Below are 20,762 nucleotides of genomic sequence, written 5' to 3'. Positions count from 1 at the left end.
GACATTGTTTGACAAGCTGAGAAAGACAGGAAGAAATGTTTCAGGCATAAAAAGCCACATGCAAAGAAATTTCAGTAAATGAAATTCATCCATATGTAGTGATATTGAAAATGAGGTAGAATGGTCTTTCGGTCACTGTATGTCAAGTATCATAAATTTTGACAAATTCTTAAGTACACTGACAGGCCAAAACATTATGATCACCTACCTAATAGCATGCTATTCAACCACTGGAATGCAACACAGCAATGGTTGTGCTTGATGGGGTTCTGACACAATTCTTGTAGATTTCCAGAAGTATGTGGGACCAATTTTTACACACAGATCATGCAGTTGATGCAAATTACATGACAGTGGCTTGTGGACACAGAACTGATGCTCAATATCATCACAGATGTGTTCCATTGGGTTAAGATCTGGCAAATTTGGTGGTCAAGAGATCAATCTGAATTCACTATCATTCTCCTGAAACCACTGTAACGTGATGCTGGCCATCTGACATGGGCAGTTATCCTGCTGGTATATGAAATAGCCTTTGGAGAAGCCATCAAACATGAAGGGATGTATGTGGTCTGCAATAAAGTTTACACAGTCCACAGTTGCTATGATGTTTTTGATTACTACCACAGGTCCCATCGAAACCCAGGTGAATGTACCCCCATGTCATAATACTGGCCCAACCAGCATGCATCCATGGTGTGGTACATCTGTTTCACCTGGATGATGGCATATCCAAACCCAACCATTGACCTGTTGTAACAAGAAATGTGATTCAACTGACCAGGAAAAATACCATATTTCCATTAATCCACATTCAAATTTCAGTGATCCTGTGAGCACTGCAATCATAATTGACAATGCTGTCAAGTCCTTATGGAAACATTTAGGGATTGTGAGGTGAATGGCTTCCTTCAAAACACTTATGCCTACACCAGCCTCTGTCATTAGATCCATTGCAGATTTCCTGAACTACAGGGCAGGCAAGCTTCTGACCTCCATGTTCTGTGATGAGCCATGGATGCCTAACACTTTGCTGCCTACTCATGGTTTCACCGTCCTTCAGCCACATTCCACTGATGCTCACAACAGTAGCACATGAACAGGCAATCAACTTTTCCATTTCGAAGATGATAGTTCCCTGCCACTGGGCCATAGCAATCTGTCAAAGTCACTTGTGTCAGTGGATTTCCCCATTTGCATCCTGTACCATACTAGAATGATACCCCATGGGTCTCCATTCCTTACTGCTCCATGTTCCTTCAATGCCATTACATAGCATTCAGTATTTTGGTGAGCAGTGGTCCAAATGTTTAAATTTTCTCGATGACTTCAGTGAAACATTCCGCCAAGAAGCAGGTGCAGTAAAGTGAAAAATAAATTAAAATGGATCATCAAGGGTACAAAAATTTCCAGATTAAGAAATGAGCAGCTGCTCAGAGAATTAAATATGACACACATTTTTATTTCTCTGAATACATTATACTGTATAAAAGTATACTTAATAGTTCTCAAGGCAGCAAAATAGCTTGAAAAGAGTAGGATAATTTTAAAAACATGAAACAAAAATGGGTGCATGGTCACTTGTTACATCTGAATTAGTTGACTAAGCTTGTGACAAAAAAGATTCAAAAATCTACTTAGAAGGAGACACAATTTCAAACCCATTTCAGATAGAAGAATTATTTGATAAATGTTCTAGAAATGCAGCAACCTTTTATGTCATCAGTATAACAAAATATCACAGATTTCCATAGTCTAGATGAAATTTCTGAGCAAGTTAAAATTTTTCAAATGTTTCAATGAAAGATTTACAAAATACAATTTTAGCATTAAAAAGCTACAGATTTTGATGTGATATCTACTGAAATTACTAAAACAGTACACTACATAATTGAACATGCAGTACTTCATGTATTTAATCAACTTTTTGAAGTTATCTGCTTCCAAGAAGTACTGCAGTATGCTGAAATTAAATCAGTTTGCAGGATGGGATCAAGAGATGTCATGGGAAATTTTGTTCTTTCTCAATTTTCCCAGTTGTCTCAAACAAATATTGTAACAAATAGCTGTTGCTCAAATCCAAAGTCTTATTACAAAATATGCCATTATCCTAAACAATCAGTTTATTTTTCAGGAGCAGAGAAACACCATACATGCAATAAACAGCTTTGCTGATAAAATAAGAGCATCATCAGACAAGAGCAATAAGGATTAGAAATCTTCTGTGACTTCACAAAGACTTCAGTTTCTCAAAACCAGGGTTGACCAAGATTTCAGCTCATGCACTATGTCTGGGTCTGAGTGCCAAAGTGATCAACCTGGCTTCACATTTGCCCTACGACGACACCATGTTGTCTGAGCGCTACAAGGGGGAAGATGGGAAAACAGAAAATGCAGTGCATTTAAATGGCAGTGCAGTTGCACTGCATATGACTTTCTTTTATATTTCATGTTGCTCAACAACACAGCTCACAAACAAAACAAGTTTTCAGTATTAATTATTTTTGGCACACTGAAGACATAATATAATTTTTATCTGGTACCAACTGTTGGCATATGGTTGCCACATAATCATGACTTTTTCAGTTTCATAATAGAAAAAATGCCTTTCACACAAATATGTTTATGAAAATATTGTAGCACTTTTGCAGCTTCATAATGGAAAATCATAATTGGAAAATCAACTTAAGGAAAGCTATGTAGAGGTAGTAGATAGTTTTAACATAAACAGATTTGTCATTAAAATTGGAATTTCCTTGCAGGTCAGTCAGTTACATCTGCACCTGTGCTTTCACCTGAAATGGAATGCCAAACAGTCATGAAAACAGATGTAGGATTGATACTGTCATCAAAACCTTTGTAAAACGATCCTTGTAATTCATTTTACACCAGTGAGCTTAAGGAACTGGACTGTCTTAGTCAAAATGTGTCCGTTCTACAATGCAATTTTCCTTTTTAATGCATCCCCATCAAACCAGAAAGAAGTTCCCGTGCAATGTCTCACTGTGGGTATCTTACTAGAAAGGTGTCATTCATTACACCACCCTGGCACTGTATCTAATATAGCACATCTGTCTACTGAGCGGGAGAGCTGGGTTCAAGATCTGGCCTTGCCAAAAACTTTGATTCATAACTTCAGCTTCTATAGTGATCAAAGATAAAGTTGAGACTTATTATGTCTCCAGGAAAATGTAATTTCATCAGACAAATAAATTATAGTATACAGATGTGTTTGATGGAGTAGGACCCCTGATACATCTGCACCATATTCCCTCCCAGGCAAATGATACAGTTGATTGACAACAGGTCACATACCTATTAACTCGTATACACCGTACCAGTGTGGGTTTGTATGTATGTTCAGCAAGATGAACAACTATATCATTACACAGTTATGTCCAAGTGATCAACAAACATTTCACAGATAATACTGCACTTATCTGGCCTTTGAAGTCACCCAGAAGTAATCCTAATGAGAACATTTCTGATTATGCAACTGTAACCTACATCCATTAGTTGTTGTCTACTGTGGAGCAGTTATAGGTCATCATAGCTTACTGATGCTTCTGATGTCTTACTGAATCTTTGCTCTGAGGATTCAGCATCATTGTCAGGAAAAATGGAATGATACAAAGCACTTCAGAAGTATGTTTAATTCAGCTGCCCATGGAGACATTTTTTAGCTCCTAATATACTGTTGCAAGTAATTTATAATAGTGTGGAGTAATGAACACTACATTTTAAAATGTGAACTTGGAATAGAAACATTTCACAATACCTACCAGCAGGCTAGTTGAAACACTGAACACATAATGATATGCCACAGTTTGGAGATTGATGTACAGTATACTTGAAATTTCCACAATGACCATCATGAGAAATATGATCCCAGCTCTTTTTAGAAGACCAGTTCTGAAAACAAAGTAGAAATGTATTAAAACTACAATTTTTCTTACATCTAGGTGTCTTACTGCTGATGTTGATGACTACATGCATTGTATAATTGTTTTATGTGTGTAATACTGATCACTCCAAACATCCATGATGAGAATTATACAGATGGTGGGGGACCCTGAGTAGAATAGCTTTAAATGAGGAATTAATGATCAAAAATGAAAATTTATTTTGTTATTGACATAAAAGCTTACAGTAACAGCTTAAGCTCATAGCATCTACATCTACATCTACATCCATACTCTGAAAGCCACCTGACGATGTGTGGCGGAGGGTACTTTGAGTACCTCTATTGGTTCTCCCTTCTATTCCAGTCTCGTATTGTTCATTGAAAGAAAGATTGTCGGTATGCCTCTGTGTGGGCTCTAATCTCTCTGATTTTATCCTCATGGTCCCTACACGAGATATATGTAGGAGGGAGCAATATACTGCTTGACTCCTCGGTGAAGGTATGTTCTCAAAACTTCAACAAAAGCCTGTACCGAGCTCCTGAGTGTCTCTCCTGCAGAGTCTTCTACTGGAGTTTATCTATCATCTCCGTAACACTTTCGCGATTACTAAATGATCCTGTAACAAAGTGCGCTGCTCTCCGTTGGATCTTCTCTATCTCTTCTACCAACCCTATCTGGTACGGATCCCACACTGGTGAGCAATGTTCAAGCAGTGGGCAAACAAGTGTACTGTAACCTACTTCCTTTGTTTTTGGATTGCATTTCCTTAGGATTCTTCCAATGAATCTCAGTCTGGAATCTGCTTTACCGAAGTTAAATTTACCTACCAAAAGGCTGAAACTGTACGAAAAAGCTCCACACTACAAGGGCATGAAATTTAGAAATTAAATCTGGAAGGTGAAGTGTGACCCAAATCCAAAAAGTACTGAGGGACACCTAGAAAAATATCTGAAAAGTAAATGCTATTATGGGGTAGAAGCTTTCTTGAATGATAACCATGTAATATAGTATCTGTCTAAAACAGTATTGCCACATGTATTATGACCATATATTATTTTTTTTAATGATAACCATGTAAAATAATGCCTATCTGAAGAAGCAATGCAATATGTATTGTAAGCTTAGATTAAATTTGTGCACCTGCATGTAGTTTTATAATTGATAAGTCAGTCTTTCAGTGTATGAGGTATGTTACATGAGAATAATTTCGTTTTATGAGGTATGTTACATGAGAATAAAAATTTGATTTGATATGTTTCTGAATTGGCATTTTGTATGCTGAAACAATCTCAACAGCAATGTTAATCATGGAAAACATTTTATTTTTAATAAATTAAAGGACATTTTAGCAAACAATCACTGTAAGAATACTTGAGTTTGAACCAAACAGCTATTGTGTAGGAGTGTGGATAGATGGGAGATTCGTAATGTGACAGAGACAACAAGGTTTGGTGGGGTGTGGGCCACCTGACAGTTGTCCTTGGTATCGGGTGGTGAAAGGAAAACAGGTTTGTCCCATACTTGCATTACATATGGAGCGCCAATATCAGGATATTATAGTAATGTTACAATGATTTAGTATTATAGAGTGCAATTTATGTTATCAGAAAAAATAAAAAGCTTAGCTTTGGATGATGTGTGATAGTTTGTCAGCTTTTAACACAACTGCTTTGTTAGTGCAAGTACTGCAATTATGGTACAATTAAATGATTCAATGAATGTGAACTATGCAATGTCTTAGTAGCTCCAGCAGTTATGAATGAAAAAATGAGTGGTAAATATTTATGTATGTGAAATAAATGTACGTATTTTTAACTGTGGCATTAACTTAAACCTATTGTATTAGATATAAACCTTTAAGAAATGGCTGTTGTGTATAAAAACTATGTGATCAAATTAGCAAAACTGTGGACAACAGAACAGCAGTAACAGCAATAATAATAATAATAATAATAATAATAATGCCACAGTGGCTTCTGTTAGGTACATGTTGATGAAATAGAAAAATGAATTCATTATTCTACTTTTTAATTTTTGGTACAGTTATTTGTCACTGGTTAGTGCTTGCAATGTAAATGGTTGTGTGTTCATTGCACAACAGGCACAATAACTGGTTTCCATCATCAGAGGATAAACTACAAGTAAAAACTGATGCTTTAAATATGCAAGAATTTCATGAGACATTACCGATACTTAACACTCTTGGTTCCTGAGTGTCTTTCTCTTGAATAATTGGAGAGTTTTCTGATAACCATGAAATATAGGAATGCAAATAAAAGAAGCATTATTGTGATTGAAGTTATAAATATATTGAATGTAGTGCTTCCAATAATGAGCCACCAGGAATTTAAGTTCCAATCTGTTGAATGATGCACTAAGTGACTGCAAAGAAGTGCCAGAACTGGAACACCTGAGAAACAGAAAAAAAGTATTTCTTAGGAAATTGATTAATCTGTTGAGTAAATAACACACTATTAAAATTAATGCAATTATGCAGCCACATCTGAAAGTAAAGATAAAGGGTTAGAAAGCAGGGGCTTGACAGAAGATTAGAAAATCTCTCTTCAGTGAGTCATTCCACTAGTAAGAACAATATGTCATTAAAGCAAGTTTTGTGATGCACTATTCTTATATGAATGACTTGGTAATTAATTACTTGATTGTTTGGCCATATGTAATATAGTTGTTTATCCACTGGTGTCCAAAACTAAAGCAATGAACATCTATTTCCCCACCTTGTGTCCAATTCATTGTATAATCATACAAACTATCAACAGATGTCTGTAGAATCATCTTCTGCACAGAAAATAGCATTCTGTTCAACAGACAACCATGCCAGCAATGACGTCAGGGCATCTATCAAACATGGTAGTGTTTGGCGGGTAGATCTACATCCACAATCAGTCTGTATATAGTTACCAATGGTGCAGTATGGCACAAAGAAGACACTTATCAGACTCTTTGCAATGGAGAGCCATAAGAGGAACGAAAGGACAGTCACAAAATGATGGGGCCCTATGGCTTAATGTGAATCATTCTGTTGTCTCTTGGATGTAGCAACAATTTATAGAGATCAAAACAGTACTCCAAAGACCAGGGCAGTGTTGACCACATGTGACATCAGAAAGAGAGGACTGTTATTTGGATGTAAGGGCATGATAGTAGCTATCACTGTGCAGCAATTGGTGTCTGACCTCAAAGCATCCAATGGACATGCTGTGCTGAGACAAACATTGTCCAGAATGTTTGGACAGAGTGGCCTTTATTGTTGGAGACCTGCTGTATGTGTAGCTCTGATGCATCTTCACATAAGGGAACATCTAGGGTGGAGTTGTCAACATGTCACCTCGCTGGTTGAACAGTGGGCCACTGTTCTTTTCACAGATGAGTCCTGATTTTGTCCGTAGAGTTGTTCTTGATGAATTCCAATCTGGAGGGAATGTGGAACACAATTTTGGGACCCAAAAATTTCGGAAAGACATGATATCAAGGAGGATCCCTGACATTGTGGGCATGGATTGTGTTGACCACATGAACATCTCTTTATAAAATTGTATGGGTGAATCTGCAAGGTTTAACTGCCGTCAGATATTGTGATGAGATCTTGGGGCCTCATGTGCAGCTGGTGCAAGGTGATGCAGGCCCAGACTTCATATTGATGGATGATAATGATTAACCTCACAGAGCAAAAATGGTTGATGTTGTCTTGGTAATGGAAGAAATTGTGCGCATGGCATGGCCTGCTCACTCTCTTAATTTGAATGCCATAGAGCGTGTCTGAGGTGCTCAAGGAAGACAGGTTGCATCACTTGGGCATCCACCAACCACTCTCCAAGAAACGTGAGCTGCTCTCCAGAAAGAATGGGTGTTATTGCCTCAACATGAGACTGATGGTATCATTCAAAGCATGCCCCATTGTTGTCAGGCCTGTATTGCTGCCACAGGTGGTCACACCCCATACTGAGCACATTAACCATTGTCAGAATGAGTGTGCAAATCCGTTAAGTTGGAAAAAATGAACAAAATTTTTTTCTACCATTATGCATATTGCAATTGTATACTTTGTGTATTCTTTACATGGTTTCTACTGTACTATCACTTGTTTATACTTTTTTGTGGAAAATAAAGACAACCTTGCAAAATTTACATTTGTTGCTTTAATTTTGGACACCAGTATTGTAATTATGCCACCCAAACCCTCCATCTACAAACCCTCCTTCTACAGTTTGAACTAAAGTTTGGGAAAGAAACTGGCTGTGACTTACAGGGATTCAACTGGGTGATAACTTTGACAACTACTACTATTTTGAAAAATGTACATCCTGTCACTTTCAAGGTACAAACGCAACTAGGAAGTGCTGTGTAAGGAAATTTAAAACCTCAATATGTAAACTACTAGTACCACCACACAACCAAAGATAACCAACACCAGAAGTTACTGATATTGAATATTAATTACCAGTGCATAAGAAAGTAGCATTGACTAAGTCTCTCTTATGTTTGAACTGGGGGAGAGCAGAATTCTAAGCATAATTTAAGTAAACATCTTCATCTCTGTGTATAAGGTCACTTGCTCATTTAACCTCAACTGCTTCCTTAATAAGATTAACCCAACAGCTGGAAGAGGACACAAGAATGTGTGTGTTGTTATATTCCACTGGATGACCATTTCCAAGGTGGTGTTCTACAATACAAAACTTACTTTGCTGTTGGGAGGGTGTGTGTTGATCATCTTCAATACATCAGTCTTCCACAGTCCTGATGGTCTGACCAATATATGACATGCCACAACCACAAGGAATGTGGTACACACCCATCTTACACAAACCAGAATCATCCGTTACAGAACCTAAAAGAGCCCTAATCTTATATGATTGTCAAAAAACACACTTCATTCCATGTCTCTGCAGAATATGACCAAACTTCTTATAAATGCTGCCTGTGAAGGGAAATTACGATAGACTTAGGCGCCACCACACTATTTTCATCAGTCCCTTGATTCACAGTTGGTAGATAGCATGAAGTGTGTCTGACCTGTCTTTCATTATAATCATTCTGAAAAAAAGGTGACATCAAACAGAGCTAACTCAGCTGACAGACTTCCAGGTTCTGAGATGATGTGCACCCTACAAACGAAAGTACAGAGTTCCCCTTCATGCTACGCTCAGTTACAACTATCAGCCTATAGAAACAAATCAGTGTGAGTTGACTTCCCAGAAACTGCATATCTGAATAGTACCATTAGGGTTTCTTCTGGCCAATATGCTGAGGACAAAAAGGCAGGGATCCTTTTTCACCTTCATCATGAAGCAAATATTTGGATGGACTGAATTCAGATGTTGTAAAGAACTGTTTGATTCTCACTTCCCTAAGGCCAAACAATAAAAGTATAGTTTATATATCTAATAATAAATACAGGTTTCAGTGTCATCAGTATGAGTTTAGTGTTTCTGAATATACTCCACATGCTCAGGTTTTAAATTTTCTTTTTGTATTTGTGCCTCAAAAATGACGAGGTGTGTTCCTTTCAAAATATCAGTAATTGTTGAAGATTTTACCTGGCTGCCATACTGTAAGTTGTTTGAACATTTTATACACTAGGAGAAACTCAAGTTTCACATTGTTTACCTCTATGGGGAGGAAACATATTGTTGCTTTTGGAGGTCAGACAAACTTTGCAGTTAAAGTATGATATTGTGCTGTTCGCTTTCTTTTTTTATGCGGAGGAAACATATCTTTTATTGTTGATATCAGTTAAACCTCATGTAGAAGAGTGGGACTGCAATGTACACTTCCTTTTTTGTTAGGATGATGAGGTCATAATGTTGTTCCAATATTTGTCAAAGCTACGCATCATATTAATTCTCCTGCCACTAATCACATCAAGCAATGTGCTGGTTTAGCTATTGTTCATGAAAGGATCCATTATACTCATCAACAGTTGGATCTGGTTTCCAAGCAAGTATCTTAGCTTCATTTGATGACTGCTTCAAAAATTTTGTCATTTTCTTGGGACTGGGAGGATGGTGTTTCTTGGTCAGAGGCTGACTAAGGATTTAATTCTGTATCTGGCTGGCATTTGGTGAAGTTTGAATGTTCCCATGGCTCGGAATGTAATATTATATCTTGACATTCTGTGATCAATCTCACAGAAAAGCGTTGGACACTGCAGCTTTATCCATGCTACCAAAGGGATTAAGCTTTGCACCAGTGCCCAAGCATTTACCAGTTGTAGATTTTATAAGTTCTGTCAAACAAATGGTTTTTGAACTGTCTCCTGATGCCTCTGAGCTCAAGAGAGAAGCATGTCAGCTGTTGAATGGGGCATATTTGCCCAAGAGTAATGTTACAGCAGCTGAGAGGGCTACTTTGAATTCACTCAAGGTGGATCCTGATATTGTTATCTTTCCCATAGACAAGAGCAAATTTACAGTTGGTTTTAAGAAGCACGATTATGTTCAAAAGTTGTTTACTATAAAATCCAATGTATTGCAGACTCAGTGCTAACCCGACAAAATGGGTTGAGATGTAGACTACAACATCCTGAAGCAAAGTTCCTTGTCACAAGGATCTATCAAGAGTCTTAATTCTTATTGTGCTGTCCCCTCTAGATTATTTGGCCTTCTGAGGATCCACAAGGAAGGTGTTCCTCTTAGGCCTATTCTCAATAATACTGGTGGCTGACATACCACGCAGCAAAAAAGCTTGTAACTATGTTGAGGCCATTAGTAGGTCATTGTGTACATCACATTAAGAATTGGGCAGATCTCTTATATCGATTAGACACATCACATTTGGCTGACTGTGATGTTTCAGTAAATTTTCATGTGGTCTCTCCTTTCACTCATATTCCTTGGTGTGATTCAATGCAGTTAATTGAGGTTAGGTTTACTCAGTGGTGGCTGTTGTGTAAGAGCATATGAACACCCTAACGTATGACACTTTTCAGAGTTATTGGTTATTTTTCTTTGAAGCTATTAAATGTAATGTAGATGCAGTAATCTGAAATACATAGTACTAAATCTGCTACACTATGCTTCATTGCCACTCCTCTAGACTCCATGAAACTTGGCATCACAGTTGCGAGCACACCTTCAGATGTGCACATTTTAAGGAGTTTTTGCACATGTGCAACTTGCATGACATAATTGCCTTGTGGGTCAAATATGATTTGATAAACAAAATGCATGGTCCACAGTGTGCACAGCTAGCTCTTGCCACTCAACTACTAGTTTACATTAATGCCATCTGATGGCAGCACACTGCAGCGGACGTTTATCCCCATTCGCTACACATAAATCCTGCTAGATGGTAGCACACTCTTCAGATAGGCCAATTCACTCTGTGGTGACTATCAACCAAGTCGCGTGTAATATCTTTGTTTTGGTAAGCACTTTGCGCCAGTCTGTGGCCGTGCGCAAAAGTGTACACACGTACACAGAGAATCAAGAATGTATATAACTGTATATGTCTGCTCCCAAGTAATAATATAGTGCTTATTACATGTGGTATAGCATGCATCATTGGATTTGGCAGTCCTACAACACTAAAACCCATGCTGGTGACCCCGAATTTTGTTTGCGAGTGCTACAACGAACTCTCGTTCCATTGAGCAGTACACAGTGGATCACCTGCTGCCTGCTACACCGCACACGAGCCAACTAAGTTTTCCAACAGACGCTTCAGCATTGTTTTCCAATTATCCACCTTGTGTTTGCAATAGTTCAACACAGTTCCTGAACACACCGACTAGCTGTACTCAAAAGGACAGTGCTTCTACATTCTCACAGCTACATGTGCCGGCATCAGGTACGAACAATAACTTTCCGTTACTGTACGTGAGTCAGCAGTCGTGTGGCAGTGTTCCATACCAACAGAACATTTTTCGCACACAAAACTTTGAATGTGAACTTTTTACATTGAATATGAACTATCCACATGTTCTGAGTGCTCAACAACAACCAACACAATGTGCTCAAACCGCAGTAGCTATGTTTACCGGTTTCCCAAGTGCCAGAGTGAACTTTCCACCCGAAGCAGTGGCGGTACAAACAGAGCCAGACGCTCAAGACGGGAAATTTCATGTTTCCTGAACCTCTGGATTTTGCACCCGACCCCCCTACCTCCCCCCCCTACCTCCCCCCCCCTACCTCCCTCCCCCACACTACCAGCGTAAACTTTACGAGTGTTTCCGACGGCACACAATATACCTGGCGCATATACCACGACCGCACTTGTTCCCTACCGTATTTCTGCATAAGAACTTGGCATCATGCACTCATGTCATGGTGTGCGATGACACTGTCTGACCGGGACTCAGACCTCTATACTTGGGCCCACACAAAGTCATATCGTGGCGTAGCAACATGTTCAAAGTGCTCATTAACGGCACACCTCGAACAGTATCTGTCTGCCACCTCAAACTGGCATGGTCATGGGGGAGAACTGCCTGATACCCCTCGCAGTGAGCCCCGACCCCCTGCTACACCCACCTTGCACGAGGCATCTACTGACAGTCCGCTGATGAGTGTTGCCCATTCCCGCATGTGTGACGTTACCCACTTCCAGTCGTGTGACAGTGCTACAGGTGTGTGTGGCATTCCCATACAGAGTGATGCGTGTCATGACTCCCCTTCCTACAGGCAGCCCCCCACCTCTCCCCTGTTGGGATTCAGTGACATATCAGGGGCCAGCCCCGGAACGTGTGATGTTGCCAACGATGACTCGTGTGGAGATTCTGTCAACCCGTATACAGAAGTGGTAGTGAATGTCACCACAGATTTTATTTGCAGCTCTAAAGTGTTTTTTGTTGTGCAGCTGGATAATGTGTGTATCTTCTACAAATGAGCCAGCTCCCCCCAATGATAGCTTAACCCACATTAATCTTCTCCAGTCTGTTCCGTTACCTGTTGGTACTGACCCATCAACAGTAAAAGTACTACGTACCGCAACAGGCATTCAGATCTGCTACCTTGGCTCCTCACAAGCCACTGTCCCCTCCCTGGATCCCTCGACTGCTGTACGAGGATTCACCCGGTCAGGCAGGACCATCAGTCCCCCTCACTGACTTAAAGACTTCAGTTACTAATGTAATGTAATGTAAGGTATGGTTTTGGTTTAAACAAACTCTCCCTCCCCCCTGGGTGTTTCCTTTACATGTACGCCCCAATATTTATGTTTTGTGCTCCACACTCCTTGGGGGGGGGGGGGGGGGGGGGGAAGGTGGAAAATATCGACCAAGTCACTTGTAATTGTTTTGGCAAGCTCTTTGCACCACCAGTCTGTGGCTGTGCACGAAAGTGTACACATGTACACAGGGAATCAAGAATGTACATAACTGTATATGTGTGCTTCCAAGTAATAAAATAGTGCTCATTACATGTGGTATAGTGCGCATCATTGGAGTCAGCAATCCTACAACACTAAAACTCATAACTCATTATATAGTAAAGTTAGATTGGACATCAATACATGTTATAGTTATACTGACAGAAAATCCTATATTGTGGGATTATGAATGAGATATAATACATTAAGTATTGGATTTAACATACAGTAATCCATTTGAGGTGCTGAGAACCATAAAGTACATCATTTTTTACTGTGAGACTATAGCATTTATTCATGCTTCTGATATCTGTTGACCTTATGGTGGGTCAGTCTTATCTGTGCTATAGGCCAACATCGTACATTTGAACATTCACAAAAAGCTGTCTCACTGGTTTCTTTGGTATTCACTTAAATGTGGGATCAATGATGGTGTGCTTTTGGCCCTTATGGTTCTCAGTGCCTCATTTCTATTCTACTCAAGTTATCATGTTGGTTGACAGGACTATATGAATTTAATCATTTCCACAAATGGTAGTTTGAGTTTGGAGTTCATTGTTTACTGTGGTGGAATCTGCTTTTATGTGTAGTGTCAACATGAACTCTAATTAATCCGTTTTAATTGGTAACCAAAAAGGAAATTACCAGGAAAAGTTAGCCACAAGGAAATTAAGGCCTCCCAGACGAGATTCATTGACTGAGAAAGTGATGAAATCAAATAAGTGTCACTACAAGCAAGCAGAGAAGTGTATAATAAGTGTAAGCTGTTGTGTGGGTACAATATAAGAACTTCTGATTTCAGCCCATAAGTTAATTTGTTAACTAATATATGTATTAGGGATCATGTGTATTTGCCAAAAAAAAAAAAAAAAAAAAAAAAAAAAAAAAAAAAAAATGTCCAAAAGTTCCACTTACACAAAAATGCAAAATGGAGAGTAATGAAAGCTTACACATCATTTTATTCTTGCCCTAAACTGTACTTAACTTATGCACAAAATAACAATATTACCCAAAACAATTCTTTCTTTTTTAAGACAAGTCATGCATATTATTAATATTATCATTATTGTTACTGTTATTATTATTATTATTATTATTGGTAGTGGCTGTAGTTGTATAAATATATTGATAAGCATGACTGTTATACAGGAGATGCTATTAATTTCACACTGTCATATTTATCTGAATCTAAAAATTTATGAACACCCAGAATGTATACTCATGAGCCACCACTGGGCTTACTGTTGAATTACTGAACCAATTTCTACATGTACATACTTCCACTTATTTTTAGTCAAAGAACTGTACTATGAACAGACAGAATCCTGTTATCACCCATTACTGAAAATTTGTTTATGGAAGATTCAAGGAATAGGTCTTTGAGTTGGCAGCATTGAAACCTATGTGTTTTTTCCAGATATGTAGATGATAATTCCGTAATTTGGCCTCATGAGAGTGAGAATGTATATAGACGGAGGTGGCAAAGAATGGTTTCCTTCCTATTCTTGATGTGTTGGTCAGGAGGAAGGTTGATGTTACATTGGGAAATTCCATTTATAGGAAGCCAACTCACAATGATTTATATCTACAGACTGCCTCTTGTCACCATTCAGCTTAGCATAAAGGGGAACTTTGTACATTGGTACAAGGACCCACATCATATCAAACCTTGAAAGTTTGTCAAATGATTTGGCTCACCTTGTAGTCACACAATTGACATTCTCAATTGACCATGACTCAGGCGCCTGATGAAAATAATGAGGTGGCACCTAAATCTATGGTAATTTTACCTTACGCAGATTGTGTTTGTAACAGGATTGTTCATATTCTGCAGAGACATGGGGTGAGGTATGTGTTTTGACCACCATCTAAGATAAGGGCCCTTTTAGGGTTTGTAGTGAATGATTTTGGTTTGTGTAGGGTGGTTGTCTACTGCGTCCCTTGTAGATGTGGCATGTCATATATTGATCAGAGCATGAGGAGCATGAAAGACCCATGTATTTTTAAGGGCCTGAGTTGAGACCATTATGGTTACAGGATGGCAAAGCCTTAATTACTGTGGTGAAGGTGGTTTGGCACTCTGTGTGTCGATGAAACTGCTTTAGAAAGACATATATTTATTCAAGATAAATGTTACAATTGAAACATCCTGTCTTTGGCGGTGATGAGAAAGGCTGTGAACACAGCATGCAGAGTAGAATGCAACTGACAGACATGCTCAGCAGTTTCTTAAGGCCATTGTTTCCATTGTAACAGCTCGCATAATACTGTGATGTTATGTAGGGCAGCAGGCAGCAGGCACAGCTCGTTCAGTAACATTGATCACCACATAATAGATTGTATGTTACTAGGGCAGTCTCATGGACATCAAAGTCCAACTGCTCTGCATGTGATGTAGATGATAGTGCAGATTTACAGCATACCTCTCCACCAGAGGTAGGTCATGGGGTGTCTGTGTCTGCTCATAAATACAAGTCAGGGGCAGCAGCCTTTAGTGCACCTCCTGGATACAGTGTCAGGTTGGTGGTGCATCAAACATCATCAGTTCAGCTCTCATCAAATTGGAGGTAGAGTGACAAACACTTCACATCAGTAGATAGGGTGTTGCTAGGTCACAGTGACCATGTTTGGCAGACCAGGCAAAGGTAGAATTTATGTTTGGCAGACCAGGCAAAGGTAGAAGTTATCTGGTGAATGGCAGGAAGCATGCCACAGGTTTGCATCATAGCTGGCTCACTGCAACTGAATAGTATGTGGGCATGGAAGCCTGAATATTTATTACTGGCCAACTGAGGCATTGATGTTATGTCTGGCCAAGGATAACTGCATCTGTCTTTATTTTCTGGGTTCATCAGCGTTCTTTGCTGCACCTTGGTGTCACGACAGGGGCTTTCAGGGTTTCAGCATGGTGCTTTTCCATCATGTCAATGGGCTGATAGGCGTTCCTGTGGAAAACCTACTTTTTCTTGTGGTATCATGCTGTGCAGACAGAATGACATTATGATCGCTTCTCAGTGAGATAATGCTAGTGAATTAATGATTCAGACTTCTTGCTCGAGCAAGGTGAAGCAATAGCTTTTATGGTGTATCATATTATTTGCAGTATCGATTCTCTGCCTGTTTGACATTCTGACTGCTACATGGCACGTTGGCCTCATATAACTTGGCTTTGATTCTCTGTCTGTTTGACATTCTGACTGCTATATGACACATTGGCCTCATATAACTTGGCTAGAGAAACTTCACGAAAATTCTGCATTTACCATATCTTTCTGCAGTGTAACATACACTTAGGCGACAAACATCATGGGATAGCGATACCAACAAATGCAGATGGCAGCAGTATCATGTAAACAAGGTATAAAAGGACAGTGCAGTGACACTGCTGTCATTTGTACTTGGGTAATTCATGTCGAAAGGTTTCTAAATTGATTATCGCTGCACAACATGAATTAACTGGATATGGAATGGTAGTTGGAGCTAGACGTATGGGACAGTCCATTTCAGAAATCATTATGGTATTCAATATGCCAAGATCCACAGTGTGAAGAGTGTGGTGAATACCAACTTTCAGGCATTAACTCTCACCATGGACAATGCAGTGACCAATAGCCTTCACTTAATGACTGAGAGCGGTCGCGTTTATGTAGATTTGTCAGTGCTCACATATGAGCAACACTGCGAAATAACTGCAGAAACTGATGTGGGACATACAAAAAATGTATCCATTCGGATAGTGTGGTGAAATTGGGTGTTAATGGACTATGGCAGCAGATGACCAATGCGAGTGCCTTTGCTAACAATATGATATCCTCTGCAGTGCCTCTCCTGGGCTTGTGACTACATCAGTTGGACCCTAGATGACTGGACAACCACGGTCTGACCAGAAGAGCTGCAACTTCAGTTGGTAAGGGCTGATGGTAGGGTTCGAGGGTGGTACAGACACAAAGCCATGGACCAAAATTGTCAACAAGGCACTGTGAAAGCTGGTGGTGGCTCCATAAGGGTGTGGACTGTGTTTACATAAAATGGACTGAGTCACTAATGGAAATGGTTATGTTTGGCTACTTGGAGACCATTTGCAGCCATTTTTGGACTTCATGTTTCCAGACAATGATGGAATTTTTATGGGTGACTAAGTGCATGTGACTTGGCCACAACTGTTCGCGATTGGTTTGAAGAACTTTCTGGAAAATTTGAGTGAATGATTTGGCCACCAAGATCACCTGAGATGCATCCTACTGATCGTTTATGGGGCATAACTGAGATGTTATTTTGTGTACAAAATCCTGCACCATCAACACTTCGTAATCATGGATGGCTATAGAGGCAGCATGGCTCAGTACTTCTGCAGGGGGACTTCCACTGACATGTTGAGTCCAAGCTACATGAGATGCTGCATTACGTTGGACAAAAGGTGGTCTGACACAATGTTAGGAGGTATCCAATGCCTTTTGTCACCTCAGTGTAATGAACAGGAGGATCACATATGGTTACAAGAGCAAAGGAAATGTGCTATTGCAGAACAGTGCCGTGACATCGGGCATCCTATGGACTATAACAACACAGAGATTATTGCACATACTTCCAGCTACTGGCATTGTGTTATTAAGGAAGCAGTTGAAATTAAATTACAAGAAAGCATGTAAAGAGGGATGGGGGGTTTTGCTTAAATTATGGTCTATCTGCTCAAACAACAGAGGGACAAAGATGATTGAATCCCTCAATGTACTTCCACCATGTCAACTGTACATAGTCTTCATTTTGATTATGTTCTTGTTATGAACATTAAACTGTTATTGTCTCATATAAATCTATATTAATTTCACCTATTTGGAATGGCATCAGTATGTAACTGTATGTATTTTATGTTCTAGATGATGTGCTTAAAATTTATATTATTTATGAAAAACTTAATGCTGTTGTTAAACTGGAAATGGCTTATTTATATTCTTTATGGCAAATAGCTGTTTTACTGAGATTGTGTACATGATATTAATAAGAGAGTCATAATATTCATATGGGAGGGAATGATAGTGAATTTCTACAAGTCAGTTAAAACAAAATGTCTCAGGTGTTGTACAGCAGAGTAGCATACTTGGTGCAGCCAGAAAAATTTCATATTTCTTCCCTGGCAACACCAGAGGCAGAGCAGCATGGATCAATAGCCAGGTGAAAAGTCAGCAAGAAAGATTCACTGATGATGCATCAGCAAATTCAGAAGATATTGCGATGCCCTGTATGGGCTGAGTGCTCAAAGAAGCAATGAAGCAAAATGACATCATGGCGATAGAGGGACATTGTCATCCTGCTGACTGTGCAAAGTGTCACAAGCTTAATTCAGATTATAATGGGACAGCCTCCGCCCAGGTCTCATATGTAATGTCTGATACCACCTTTTTTTATACGCATCCGGATAGTTATCAGACAATTCAGTGCTTCCTAAGGCCTTGTATGAATTTGGCCGGCTATGGGCCGCATACAACTTAAGACTTATGGTGTTTCTTTTTCTTCCGTTCTTCCCAGTACTTCATTTTCTCGCCAACTGCTCGTCTCTGCTCATCTGTCCACACTCTCTTGGGTCGAGGTTTTGGCGCATCTTCTTCATAGTTTGCGTTTTCTATAAGTAGCCTAAAGTTATTCCTGTCACGTATTATTTCTTCTGTAACACCTATTTTGTTGGCGTCTTTCTTTACTGCTTCTATCCATCCTACAGTGTTTTTCAGCTTACTTACGTAATTAAAAATTTTCTTTGTAATACGTGTTTCTTCCATTCTTTTTAAATGTCCATAAAATTTTAGCCATCTCTTCCTCATTGTATCTGTGATCTTTTCTGTATTTTTGTATAGGTCTTCATTTCTCCTTTTAATCCACCTATTTTCCTTGTTTTTCTCAGGACCTAGAATTTTTCTTAATATTTTTCTCTCTCTTTTTTCTAGTTCTCTTAATTCGCCTTTCTTATTCAATGTTAGGCACTCTGATCCATATGTTGCTTGTATCCTAATAACTGAATTATAATGTTTAATCTTTGCTTGTATGGATATTGATTTCTTATTGTAGTAGTTTTGTTTTAATTTATATGCAAATTCCAACTTTTTTATTCTTTCTTTATTTGTTGTGTTATCCAGTCCATTGGCTTGGATCCACTCCCCCAGGTATTTGAATCTATCAACTCTTTTAATTTTTCCATACTTTGTTTTCATAAACTTTTCTGTATTATGTTTGTGTTCTATATACTCGGTTTTTTCGTAGGATATTTTTAGCCCAGTCTTTTCAGCAATCTCGTGTAACATATCAAGCATAACTGTTGCGTCTGTTTGGTTTTCAGTTATCAATGCCATATCATCCGCAAAGGCTAAACATTTTACTTCAAATTTGTTCTTTCCTTGGCCCATGCTTATACCCTTTGTGCCTCTGTTTTTAATGTGTTTTCCCATGTTTTTACTACTTTATCTAAAACCAAGTTAAAGAGAATTGGGGACAGTCCGTCACCTTGTCGAACTCCTGTTTTGATTTTGAATGGTTCAGAAATTTCGCCTTGAAACTTAATTCTTGATGTTGTATCTGTGAGCGTTTGTTCAACAAGTCTTCTGGTGTTTTCATCTACCCCTGATTCATAAAGTATCTGGAATAGTGTTTGTCCGTCAACTGAGTCGTAGGCCTTCTTGAAGTCTACAAAAGTAACTACTGTATTTTTATTTTGTATAGCTCTCACTCTCAAAATTGTTTTTAAATTAAGAATCTGTTCTGCACATGATCTACCTTTTCTAAATCCTGCTTGATAATCTCCTATATATATATATATATATATATATATATATATATATATATATATATATATATATGTGTGTGTGTGTGTGTGTGTGTGTGTGTTTCTTCCATTCTTTTTAAATGTCCATAAAATTTTAGCCGTCTCTTCCTCATTGTATCTGTGATCTTTTCTGTATTTTTGTATAGGTCTTCATTTCTCCTTTTAATCCACCTATTTTCTTTGTCCTATTTGATAAAAAACTTGATACTCATTGCAAAGACATGTGGTATGTTCTGGAAGCACGTGCATTGTCATGATTATTGGTGGATTGTTGTCACTGATAAAACTGTGAACATATACTAAATTAAGTAACTAATCAAGAAATTGAAGTAATAACTCCATAGCATTAAATAACTAGAGAGTGCAGAGATGTTAGCATGAAAAATCAATGCTTCTAATTAACAAAATGGTAATCCAAAAAACCAGTAACACTATCTTGAGAAACAGCTTAAAAGTTGTTACCAAGTAATGTATTTTCATTTGTTATTTATTTTTAAGTCTTCCTCTGTAATTAATATTATTTGTAATTACATTTATAATTAACTCTCCAATTGTTTACATCTCACAATTTTCCAGTTTCCAGAATTTGAGGCCTTATTTATGCACTTTATGTATATAATCAGATAAAGGAGCTCTGTACTACCATTGAGTATTAGTAACCAAATCCAAACTGTAATTAATTATGTAACTAAAATAATATAAGGGACATTATTGGAATT

General features: G+C 38.5%; 1 protein-coding gene across 1 annotated transcript in view; it reads right to left on the bottom strand.

The window, feature by feature from the left end:
* Positions 1–20,762, bottom strand: part of LOC126249390 (adhesion G protein-coupled receptor L4) — a 346,296-nt gene that overhangs the window by 20,823 nt on the left and 304,711 nt on the right. Inside the window, exons 13-14 of the mRNA XM_049951043.1 lie at positions 6,093–6,315; positions 3,783–3,912 (exon numbers count right to left, since the gene is read on the bottom strand). Of these exons, the coding sequence (XP_049807000.1) occupies positions 3,783–3,912; positions 6,093–6,315 (353 nt within the window). The remainder of the gene's footprint in view (positions 1–3,782; positions 3,913–6,092; positions 6,316–20,762) is intronic.

The sequence above is a fragment of the Schistocerca nitens genome, chromosome 3 (assembly GCF_023898315.1).
Source record: "Schistocerca nitens isolate TAMUIC-IGC-003100 chromosome 3, iqSchNite1.1, whole genome shotgun sequence".
NCBI classification, from domain to species: Eukaryota; Metazoa; Arthropoda; class Insecta; order Orthoptera; family Acrididae; genus Schistocerca; species Schistocerca nitens.
This window is presented reverse-complemented; position numbering and strand designations above follow the sequence as displayed.